Raw genomic sequence first — 12,494 nt, 5'->3', positions numbered from 1 at the left:
AGGTGTGTGAGGAATGGTTACAGGTGTGTGAGGACTAGTCACAGGTGTGAAGACTAGTTACAGGTGTGAGGACTAGTTACAGGTGTGCGAGGACTAGTCACAGGTGTGAGGACTAGTTACAGGTGTGTGAGGACTAGTCACAGGTGTGAGGACTAGTTACAGGTGTGAGGACTAGTTACAGGTGTGAGGACTAGTTACAGGTGTGTGAGAACTAGTCACAGGTGTGAGGACTAGTCACAGGTGTGAGGACTAGTTACAGGTATGTGAGGACTAGTCACAGGTGTGAGGACTAGTTACAGGTGTAAGGACTAGTTACGGGTGTGTGAGGACTAGTTACAGGTGTGTGAGGACTAGTTACAGGTCTGAGGATTAGTTAAAGGTCTGGGTGTGTACAGGTGTGTACCTTCTCCGTGAGGCACAGCTGAAGACGTGATGAAGGTCCACCTGGTGGCTGAGACGGTTCCTCTTGGAACAACATTCTGCCAGAAAGTCCCTGAAAGAACCACAAAGAGAACCTGAGAACCAAGAAACAGAGTCTCTCTGTTCTGTGTTGTTGTTCTAGACTCTACTGACCCACGAGGCTGCCGCGGGCCAGGTGCAGCTGGTTCCGTCCTGAGGCGACCCAGACTCCGCTGCTGTTGGCGCTGACCAGACTGGGCTGGCACTGCGAGTACTGCGACAAGAACGCCACCACACGCTCCACCGGCGCTCTGGTCACCGTGGCAACACTCTGCGTGGCCTGCAGCAGCGTCTGGAACAGGCTGCCCTGGTCGAACACCACGTAGTCAGAGATACTGATCTGAAGGAGCAGACAGACAGACGGCCGTTAACAGATCCGAGCTGAGACCCGACCAGGACTGACGGACTTCCTGTCTCCGTACCTGCCACCAGTGGTCGTCCTCGCCCTGTGGCCGGGACGAGCAGATCCCGGTCCGGAACCAGAGGCTGCCGCTGGCATCCAGCGCCCAGGCCGTCCCCCCTGCCCCCAGAGCCACGCACACCAGCTCCAGACCCTGAGCCTCGCTGCAACAAGCAGCACACAAGGATTACACCAGTAGTACACAAGCAGTATACCAGTATAGCAGTAGCACTGCAGTAGTATAGCAGCAGTACTTCAGTAGTACTGCAGTAGTATAGCAGTAGTATGTAGTATTGCAGTAGTACTGCAGTATTGGTAGTACCTGACGGTGTCATACTTCCAGCCCTCTCCCTCACTGCAGTAGCTGTTCAGTCCTTCTCTGTAGAACAGAGCTTTGTGTTCGCTCAGAGCCCAGACCACACCTGCACTCACACACACCTGGCTGAACACACACGGAGACTCAACCTTCACAGAGCGAGCACACGGCCGATCCACGCTCAGACCTGCCCACACACAAACATACACAGATAGAACTATTATATATATTATATTATATTATATTATATTATATTATATTATATACACGCACATACAGTTCTGGGCAAAAGTTTTAGGCAGGTGTCAAAAAATCCTGTAAAAACAAGAATAGAGATGTTAATAATTTATTTTTATGAATTAACAAAATGTAAAGTGAGTGAACAGAAGAAAAATTAAATCAAATCAATATTTGGTGAGACCTTCAAACCAGCAGCAATTCTTCCAGGTAACCTTTCACACCTGCAGCCGGTTTTACACAGTACTGTTTATATATACATACACACACATACACACACACACACACACAAACATATATATATATATATATACAACACAACCCAGGTACACTGCTCAGACTCAGTGTGTGTGCAGGTGTCTGTGGAATAAAACAGGTTCAGTTCTGACAGACAGCAGCAGGACGCCCCCTGGTGGTCACACAGGGACACAAACACATACACACACTCCAGTGACTCCAGTCTGATGAAGTCCTGAACTCTCCCCGTGTTTCATTCTTTTTACCATTCAAGACCGTCAGATTTTGGAACAGTTCCCATCATGCTGTTGGGAGCCCAAGGGCGCTGTGGAAGAGGTTGTTGAGCATCAGTTAGTGTGCACTGTGTGAGGGGTTACCCGTCTGCAGGTAGAGGTCTCCATTGGTCTTGATGATCCAGGCCGAGTCGTCGCTCAGAGCCACGAAGGCGGCGTGCTCCACTGCTTTGTACCAGTGCCGCTTTCCTTTCACCGATACTTTGGCACAAGCGAACGCCGTCATGCTCTTCTGCTCCACCTTCCAAAGCAGGTTACCTGTGGGAGGGACAACACACACCTGTACACCTACGACTTGTGACATCATGACCAGCAGGTGAAAGAAGTCATCCGATTACTTGACTGCAGTAAAAGTTCTGCATTCAAAGTACAAAGTATCAAAAGTAAAATAACTCGTTGTGCAGATTGTTTTATGTATTCCAAATATATTATTGATTATTATTATTGATGAATTTTACTTTTGTCAGTTTAATGAGCTTTAATTTCTAATAATTCACTTTAGTCTGATCATGTTTTTATGTTAAATCTGACCTGAAAGTAACTCAAGCTGAATGTAGTGGAGAAAAAGTATAAATGGTAAAACTCAAGTAAAATACAAGTTCTGAGGTACTGTGCTTGAGTAAATGTACTAAGATATTCCGAGCAGGTGGCGCAGTACAGTATCCTGTTGTCAGGTGTGATGCCAGCAGCTCACCTGATGAGGACAGCGCCACTTGGTGGATATTGTCTTCGAAGCGCTGCCAGTTGAGTCCAGTTTCAGGCAGACTGCTGCAGAACAGTCCTCCTTTAAAGTCCAGACACCACACAAACCTGGAACACACAGCGCACCTGTAACAAACCACAGTAAATAACCACACACACCTCACCTGGGAGTCCGCTCACACACCTGTCCGTCACCTGCAGACTCAGGATTCCACATCCTGGTCCTGAGTATCCCATCCAGCTCTCTGCCAGCTGCAAAGAGAAACACCAAACATTAACACCTGCTGACAGACTCACACTGGTTTGTGTCTGTCTCACCTGATCAGGTGGTTTCTGTCTGTCTCACCTGGTCAGGTGGTTTCTGTGCATCTCTGTCCTGGTCCTGGTCTGTCTGTCTGCCTACTGTCTTCTCTGACTGATTGGATAGACAGGTGAGGACCTCTCCGGCAGTGCCAGTAGGGGGCAGAGTGTGACAGTAGATGTCTCCCTCTTCATCACTGGACATGCTGGGTTTCCTGTCCAGACTGGACATGGTGGAGTAAAACATCTGGTCTGCCAGACCAGGAGGAGGCGCCAGGTCCTCATTCTGTACATAAACACAGAAAAACTAATATTCATGACAATCAGTTGGCCGAAGCATTCAGTGGGTCTAGATGCAGGTCTGGGCACTAGTTGAAGGTCTGAGGATTAGTTGCAGGTCTGGGGACTAGTTGTAGAGATTTGGGGACTAGTTGCAGGTCTGGGGACTAGTTGAAGGTCTGAGGACTAGTTGCAGGTCTGGGGACTAGTTGTAGAGATTTGGGGACTAGTTGCTGGTCTGGGGACTAGTTGTAGAGATTTGGGGACTAGTTGCAGGTCTGGGGACTAGTTGAAGGTCTGAGGACAAGTTGCAGGTCTGTGGGACTAGTTGCAGGTCTGATGACTAGTTGCAGGTCTGGGGACTAGTTGTAAAGATTTTGGGACAAGCTGCAGGTCTGGGGACTAGTTGTAGAGATTTGGGGAGTAGTTGCAGGTCTGGGGACTAGTTGTAGAGATTTTGGGACTAGTTGCAGGTCTGGGGACTAGTTGTAGAGATTTGGGGACTACTTGCAGGTCTGGGGACTAGTTGCAGGTCTGAGGACTAGTTGCAGGGATGGGAACTAGTTGCAGGTCTGGGGACTAGTTGCAGGTCTGGGGATTAGTTGCAGGTCTGGGGATTAGTTGCAGGTCTGGGGATTAGTTGCAGGTCTGGGGATTAGTTGCAGAACTGAGAACTAGTTGCAGGTCTGGGAGATCAGCTGATAGTGAGACAGATGTTTATATTGATGTATGACATCACCTCATCTTCCTCTGGTCCAATCAGAGGGCTCAGAAACTCGTCCTCCTGCTCCTCCATTAGCTGCTGTTCCTCTTCCTCCTCAGTGTTGTGCATGTAGGAGAAGGTGCATTCCAGCAGCAGGTCAACATCCGGGGTGGGGGGGGCAACCTCTGCACCAGGACCAGGACCAGGAGCCTTTCCTGGGTTTAGCTGGTTCTCTGGGCTCTGGAGGAGCAGGGAGCCTGGAGGGAGGAGGGAGCTGAGACAAGAAAACACAGACAGAGACCTCAGGAGGAGCAGAGAACCAGGAGGAGAAACCAGAAGAAGAAACCAGGAGGAGAAACAAGGAGGAGAAACAAGGAGGAGAAACCAGGAGGAGACAGTTGCTGACCCAGACTGGTTGGAGAAGGACTCCACCTCCTCTCCATCGTTTTCACCTCCATCTGAACCTCCACCCCCGGCCTCCTGAGAGTTCTGGTCCTGGAGTTGTTCTGGAGAGTCCTGGTTCTGAAGGTCCAGACCGATGAGGGAGGCTCTGTCACTCAGAGGAGTTCCACTTCCTCCGTCACTACAGCTGCCGTCATGGACTACAAACATGGAGTCTGAGCAGCTGCTCTCAGAGAGATGGGTCCCACTGCTGCTGTCTGAGGACACGGACACGGGACATAAGACATGGAGACACGGAGACACAGAGACATTCAATTAGTAATGACTATATGTGTCTCATCAGAGGCTTTCACACTGCTGTGTGGCACAAACAGAATATGAAGTGGTTTTTGTTGCGGCGGTAGAATATGAAGCGGTTTTTGTCATCGCGGTAGAGTGTGAAGTGGTTTTGGTTTGAACTGTAGAGTGTGAAGCGTTTTTTTGTCGCAGCGATAGAGTGTGAAGCGTTTTTTGTCAGATCGGTAGAGTGTGAATCGGTTTTTGTCATGACTGTAGAGTATGAAGCAGTTTTTATTGCGGTGGTAGAGTGTGAACCGTTTTTTGTTGTTGTGGTAGAGTATGAAGTGGTTTTCGACACAGCAGTAGAGTATGAAGTGGTTTTGGTCATATCGGTAGAGTATGAAGTGGTTTTGGCCATAGCGGAAGAGTATGAACCGGTTTTTGTCGTGGCGGTAGAATATGAAGCGGTTTTGGTCACAGCGGTAGAGTAGGATGCGTTTTTTGTCGTGGTGGAAGAGTATCAAGTGGCTTTAGTCATAGCAGTAGAGTATGAAGTGGTTTTGGTCAGAGCGGTAGAGTATGAATCGGTTTTTGTCACAATTGTAGAGTATGAAGCAGTTTTTATTGCGGCGGTAGAGTGTGAAGCTTTCTTTGTTGTTGTGGTAGAGTATGAAGCAGTTTTCGACACAGCAGTAGAGTATCAAGTGGGTTTAGTCATAGCGGTAGAGTATGGTTCGGTTTTTGTCATGGTGGTAGAGTATCAAGCGGTTTTTGTCATGGTGGTAGAGTATCAAGCGGTTTTGGTCACAGTGGTAGAGTAGGAAGCGTTTTTTGTCATGGTGGTAGAGTATGAAGTGGTTTTGGTCACAACGGTAGAGTATGAAGTTGTTTTGGTCATAGAAGTAGAGAATGAAGTTGTTTTGATCATAGCAGTAGAGTATGAAGTGGTTTTGGTCCTGGTGGTAGAGTATGAAGTGGTTTTGGTCATAGCGGTAGAGTATGAAGTGGTTTTGGTCAGAGCGGTAGAGTATGAATCGTTTTTTGTCAAAACTGTAGAGTATGAAGCAGTTTTTATTGCGACGGTAGAGTGTGAAGCTTTCTTTGTTATTGTGGTAAAGTATAATGTGGTTTTCGATACAGCATTAGAGTATGAAGTGGTTTTGGTCATAGAGGTAGAGTATGAAGTGGTTTTGGTCATAGCGGTAGAGTATGAAGTGGTTTTGGTCATAGCGGTAGAGTATGAAGCAGTTGCTGCCACAACTACACAATATATTTAGCAGAGTTACAGCCAAACTTCAGGGTGCTCGCCATGCGGTGGTGTGAAAGCAGCTTCATTGGTCTGCTTGCCTTGTCGTCTTCTCTTCTTTTTCTTCACTCTGATGGCCTTCACAACTAGTTCCTGCTGCATCTCGCCCTGACCCATGGGGGCGCTGTAGCGCCTGGAGCCCAGCTCGCAGGAGGTGGTCATCGGCGTGTTTCCATGTAGACTGTCCCAGGACGTGACGGAGCTGCTGCGGCTGCGAGAGCTGCTGGTGAACAAACCGGACTGCTGGCAGAGCTGCTCCTCCGCCTCCTCCACCTCCTCCTCGTCCTCTCGCTCCCCGTCCTCGCTGTGCCTCTCCCACCCTCCTCCCCCCTCCTCCCTCCCCCCACCCTCTACAATGATGGCCATGGTTCTGATTGGCTGAGCTGTTTCCACTGATCCGGTTGGTGGAAGAACAGTGGTCAAAGGTGAGGACAGGCGGACGGACAGCTCAGACACTGAACACGAGAGACAGACAATTTGATCGATTAAAAATAATCAATTTATAATCTTAATGAGTCTACATGTTATCACACTACATACTACTTCACTACACTACATACATTAGTTTTATCACAAATTTTCCTCAACCATGACTTAGCACTGTTAGATAACTACCTACAATGACATCAGTTTCTCTCTGTTTCTGATCAGGACATTAAGCTGTTTTGGGGACCTCTGTCTCTACACACTACTATTGTGTTTTCTCACTGGTTCTCCTTGACTGTGAATCAGCACTTTTAGACAAATTACTAGATGTCTATATTTTTTCCCTGTTTCTGATTGGTAGATTGCTCCTAAGCTGTTTTTGGGGACTTCTGTCTCTACACATTATTGTGTTTTATCATCAGTTCTCCTCTACCATGATTCAGCACTTTTCTACTTTATCTTACATCTTTAAGCTACTATTGTAGTGTATTGTCAGCTCTTCATTGAACTTGCAAATATTATTCATATTAATTCCACATTAATTCCATTTTCGAACAATTCCTACTTCCAGGAACTATTCCAGTTTCTTCAGAAATTGCATTTTCTAGTTATTATTATTGTTATTATCATCATTATTATTATTATTATTATTATTATTATATATAAACCCTCAGACTGCTGGATATGTTACAGTATTGATCTATCAGCAGCAGAATGCTCCAGTAACTCACAATTAGAGGACAGTCCCTCAGGACTGTTGGACAGGCGGATGATGTCTCTGTCTCCTTTCAGGATGAAGATCTCGTTGTCACAACACGACACTGATACGATATCTCCACTGCTCTCCAACGCCCCAATGACCACCTGAACACATCGGACACAAACATCAGGTCCTGAAGTACCTCGTTAAGACCGTTAGGATGTAGACTCTTCCATCAGTAGCTGTAGTACCTCGTTGAGACAGTCGAGAACGTAAACGCTGTACTCGTTCCAGCTGAGGATCCAGCCCTCTCTGAGGAAACAGCTGAGCAGACCAAGCTGTCTGTCGGCTGGACGGTAAGCTCCAATCGGACCGGGACGAGGAAACAACTCGAACTGAGGAATCTGAAAGACAGACAGACAGACAATATAATAAATTAATTCATATATCACTAACAGTCCCTGACAGGTGAACCGTGTGTTTCCAGTGTACCTGTGTGCTGAAGAGAGGTTTGAGCAGCCGTGTGTCCTCCACCTGTCCTTTGATGTCAGACCTCCACAGTCTGAGTCCAGGTCGAGCAGCGAACACCTGAAGGTCGCTCTGTTTACAGAGAGCCGGCAGGAAGCTGGCTCCGAACCGGCCGCTGCTGCAAAACAACCACGGCTGTCAACACAACCAACCACAGCCGTCAACACAACCAACCGCAGCCGTCAACACAACCAACCGCAGCCGTCAACACAACCAACCGCAGCCATTAACACAACCAACAGCAGCCGTCAACACAACCAACCACAGCCGTCAACACAACCAACCACAGCCGTCAACACAACCAACCACGGCCGCCAACACAACCAACCACGGCCGTCACCTCAACCAACCAAGGCCGTCAACACAACCAACCACGGCCGTCAACACAACCAAACACATCCATCAACACAACCACATCCATCAACACAACCACAGCCATCAACACAACCATGGCTGTCAACATAACCAACCACAACCGTCAACACAACCACAGACACTGAATTGTATATTGTACATACTGTCTTGTGTGTGTGTGTGTGTGTGTGTGTACCTCTTGCGGGGCCTGGTTCCCAGCTGCTGGGCCTGGTGTGTCTGTGTGCAGTAGATCAGGGATCTGTGGTGTGTGGAGACTAGCAGCAGCTGGTGTCTGTACTCCAGCTGGACCACAGCTGATGATTCCTCCAGCAGCAGCTCTGGTTTACACACGCCCTGCAACACACACCACCACTCAGGGTTTGTTATTCAAGCAACAGAAATAGGAGAAAAATTAATTAATCAAATGCAAAAATGTTATGTTTTCATTTATAGATAAAACATTTCTTTGGGCAGTATAAAATTATGACATAAAATGAATATAATCACTATATTTATTATACATTATATTAGATGTTGTGAGTTTTCCTGCTGGGAATTATAAAATATTATCCTATTATCAAACACGTAAGTATAAAGAAAATGTGGGCCAGATCCAAGTTGTTCTCCTCAAAGAATGAAGCAATTTTGGTGAATAAAATCTCAACGGTGGTGTGCCCCTCCAGGGGAATTAGTCGAAGCAGATCCTCGCAAAAACATTCTCCATCAAAAAATCGCACATAGAGGCACAGCTGCGCAACATCACTGTTATCTGTCGACTCATCCACGGCCAAAGACACTACCTCAGCCTTCCTCAGCTGGTCCCCAAGCGTCTCAAAAACGTCCGATGCAAGGGACTCGACTCTCCTCATATTTGACGTGTCAGATATTGGAATTTGCTTGATCGAATCAATAACGATAAGGTCAGGAAGTGGCACCCCTGTCACTTCACACACCGATATTAATAGCGCATTTCGCCATTATTATGAGGTTTTATACAGCTCCCAAGCACATGCTCCTGAGACTATGAAACAGTTCCTAAATACATGTCAATTACCAACGTTGTCTGAGAGTGATCAAAATTCCTTAGGAATGGAAATTATGGAGGGTGACATAAGGAAAACAATTAATTCCCTGAAAAATGGAAAGAGCCCGGGACCAGATGGGATATGTAATGAGTTTTACAAAAAATGTGTCAGTAAAATATCTCCATTTCTTCTCAGGATGTATAAGAAGTCCTTGGAGGATGGCAAATTACCATCAACGCTGAATGAGGCTACAATAACGCTTATCCCAAAGAAGGGGAAGGACTTAGAGCAGGTGGACTCATATAGAACAGTGTCACTGTTAAATTCTGACTTGAAAATCTTGGCTAAAACTCTGGCTTCAAGACTCAGTCCTCTCGTCACCAAGCTGATACATCCGGATCAGACCGGGTTTATACCGGGCAGACACTTATTTCATAATGTTAGACGCCTACTTAATATTTTGTATTCCCCCAGACATCCAAAGGAAGATCTTTTCATTCTGAGTTTGGATGCCGAAAAAGCTTTTGACTGTGTGGAATTTCCATATTTATATGCTGTATTAGAAGAATTTGGACTTGGAACAAGATTTATCTCATGGATAAAGTTACTTTACTCCAATCCTACTGCCAGAGTTCTCACTAATCAGACAATGTCAGAGACAATTAACCTATATAGAGGCACTAGACAGGGGTGCCCTCTTAGCCCCTTGTTGTTTGCATTAGCACTGGAGCCATTAGCGGAGACCGTTCGTACAAATAAAGAGATTCATGGTTATGACACAGATTACACCTCAAATAAAATATCGCTATATGCGGACGACATTTTGACCTTTATTACAGAGCCAAGAACTTCAATGCCTGTTCTATTGGAGACGATTGACTTATTTAGCTCGTTCTCTGGATATAGGGTGAACTGGACTAAAAGTGAGCTGATGCCAGTGCGATGCAGTGACCCAGGTGCACTAGAACAGACCCCATTCAGATTGGCATGGGAGAAATTCACATACTTGGGGTTAGAAATTACAAAGAAATATAATAAATTATTTGAAGCTAATTATGTGGCTATATTAAATAAGTTTAAAAACAAGCTGGAGTTCTGGAAAACCCTTCCTATTTCCTTGATTGGTAGAGTGAATGCAGTCAAAATGGTCTGTCTCCCTCAGTTACTGTACCTCTTTCAAAATTTACCCATCTTCCTTAGCAAAACCTACTTTAAAAAACTAGATTCTATGATTCTTTCATTTATTTGGAATCACAAAACACACAGGATCAGAAAGGGACATCTGTGCAAAAATAAAACAAATGGTGGGCTGGCCCTCCCAGATTTTGTCAAGTATTATTGGGCAGCAAATATCCGATGCATCTCCTACTGGCTAGATGAGACTGTTGTGCTCGCCCAATTATACACAGCACTATTCAAATCTGGAGTCAAATATCAAAACGACTCAAACTTAGGAAGCTATCCTTTACACTCCCAATATCAGCAAACCCATCATTCACCCCTTCTATTATAGATGGAGGCTTTGATAGATGGAAAGAACTTGGACTGCACAGTGTGGGTGATCTGTATGTTAGTGGTTCATTTGCGTCATTTCAACTACTTCAAGAGAAATATGGTCTGTCAAAAAGTGAATTTTTTAGATATCTCCAAGTCAGACACTTTGTAAGGACACATCTGGACCATTTTGAAAACGCCACCCCTGACAAGTTAGACAGGTGTCTCAGAGATTGCACGATGGAGAGGAATGCAATTTCAGTTGTATATGATTCATTTCAGGAGCTAGATCAGGTGAACACGGATTACATAAAGGAAGGCTGGGAAAAAGAATTGGGTATTGAGATAGCAGAGGACATATGGAACGAAAGCCTGAGATATATTAACACTTGCTCCCTGAATGCTAGACACTGCCTGATCCAGTTTGAAACTCTGCATAGGTTGCATTACTCAAGAGTAAAACTGCATAGAATATTCCCAGAAATATCACCCATCTGTGAGAAGTGTAACCAAGCAGAGGCAAATCTACTGCACAGTTACGCACTATGCCCCAAGTTAGAAAATTTCTGGACAGCAGTGTTTTCATTTTTCTCAAAGGTCTTTAAGACTACATTACGACCAGATCCACTCTTGGTCATACTAGGGGCATCAGGGAGCACTGGGAACCTACAGAATATACAGCGCCGCCTTCTATCCTATGGTCTCCTCTGTGGGAAAAAACTTGTTCTCCTCCATTGGAAAAAAACGAAGACACCTACTTTCAAAGCATGGTTAACGGCACTGACTGAAACATTGCACCTTGAAAGGATTCGTTACTCTCTTAGTGGTAGGTTAGAAGACTTCAAGAGGACGTGGCAACCAATTATTTCTTTCTTAAAACAGGATGTAGGACAAATTGAGTAGTACTGGGTGGGTGGGACGGGGTGGGTCAGGGAGGGTGTTATTATTTATTTATTTTAATATATGTATTTGTTTACATATTTTTGTATACTTTTTATATTTTTCTCCCATTTATTGTTTTTCATTTATTGCTTATTTGTAGGACACCTTTGTTACTTATAATGAAATTATGAAGCATTGGACAAACCAGAGATGGATGTATTTTTGATATACTGTCTGCTTCACAATAAAAATATTTGAAACAAACGAATCAATAACGCTTTTTCGGGTTTCTCATCTGTTACAACCTCATCAATGGATGCCAGCATAAACTCCTTGACTATTTCTGAGTCTGTAAATGGCTTTTTCTTTTTCCCCAATATCCACGCCACTCGTAACGATGACGCCATTGCTCTCTCTTGAACAGTACAGGCCCGGAACAATAAGCGGCATCTTTGCTCATAACAAGATGTTAGCCCCGATATCTTTTGCTTCCGAGCGGCAGAGCCCTGCAGGAAAGTAGCGTTACACACGGCAAGGCACTCGTTGCAGATTAAACACACAGGATTCCCATTGACAGAAATGAACATGTATTTCTTACGTCACAGCGTCAACTTTTCTTTTTTTTAAGGTGAAGAGAGACATTTTGTCTAGTTAGCCAATCTTCATGCTTGAAAGAAGTAGGCCTAAGTCAGAGCGGCGAACTAGAGTGCGCCGTGAATGGAGACTTTTGATTGGTCATTATGCGGTCTCCCAAAATATATGTCCGGCTAAAACAGATATATTCTATTTGTTTTTCCACCCTGATTTAAACGTGCGCATACCGCCACCTACAGCACGAATGAATGTACAATTAGTGATAGCCATGCACTATATGAGAGTGTCCATATGTAATTATCAAATTACACTCTAAGGGCCGGTACAAACTTCCTAAGGGCCCCCGGCCCGGGGGCCACCAATTGAATAGCCCGGGTATAAACCATCATCTAAACATCATGCCCTGACATAGACTTGCCCTGAGAGGTCACCACATCCAACTATCAATAGGCCTGTCATGGTAATTACTATATTGATCGTTCAATATATAAAAATGGACACCATTTTTTTCTTGACTCAATATATTGTCGTTAACATGTGTGACTTTTTCTGCTTTTTTATGTTTAAAGTAAAGCCAC

General features: G+C 45.2%; 1 protein-coding gene across 3 annotated transcripts in view; it reads right to left on the bottom strand.

Moving 5' to 3' along the window:
- The window catches only part of tecpr2 (tectonin beta-propeller repeat containing 2), a 35,709-nt gene that overhangs the window by 14,894 nt on the left and 8,321 nt on the right, over window positions 1-12,494 (bottom strand). For all 3 annotated transcript variants that reach the window (XM_059352666.1, XM_059352668.1, XM_059352667.1), the window contains 15 exons: window positions 8,118-8,275; window positions 7,532-7,685; window positions 7,291-7,443; window positions 7,071-7,203; window positions 5,955-6,368; window positions 4,333-4,585; window positions 3,963-4,200; window positions 2,991-3,230; window positions 2,829-2,896; window positions 2,637-2,752; window positions 2,027-2,200; window positions 1,182-1,362; window positions 882-1,023; window positions 574-799; window positions 404-493 (listed from right to left, as the gene is read on the bottom strand). In XM_059352666.1, the coding sequence (XP_059208649.1) occupies window positions 404-493; window positions 574-799; window positions 882-1,023; window positions 1,182-1,362; window positions 2,027-2,200; window positions 2,637-2,752; window positions 2,829-2,896; window positions 2,991-3,230; window positions 3,963-4,200; window positions 4,333-4,585; window positions 5,955-6,368; window positions 7,071-7,203; window positions 7,291-7,443; window positions 7,532-7,685; window positions 8,118-8,275 (2,740 nt within the window). The remainder of the gene's footprint in view (window positions 1-403; window positions 494-573; window positions 800-881; window positions 1,024-1,181; window positions 1,363-2,026; window positions 2,201-2,636; window positions 2,753-2,828; window positions 2,897-2,990; window positions 3,231-3,962; window positions 4,201-4,332; window positions 4,586-5,954; window positions 6,369-7,070; window positions 7,204-7,290; window positions 7,444-7,531; window positions 7,686-8,117; window positions 8,276-12,494) is intronic.

Source organism: Centropristis striata, chromosome 16, assembly GCF_030273125.1.
Source record: "Centropristis striata isolate RG_2023a ecotype Rhode Island chromosome 16, C.striata_1.0, whole genome shotgun sequence".
Lineage (NCBI taxonomy): Eukaryota > Metazoa > Chordata > Actinopteri > Perciformes > Serranidae > Centropristis > Centropristis striata.
The sequence above is the reverse complement of the archived record's forward strand: the minus strand, read 5'-3'. Positions and strand labels throughout refer to the sequence as shown.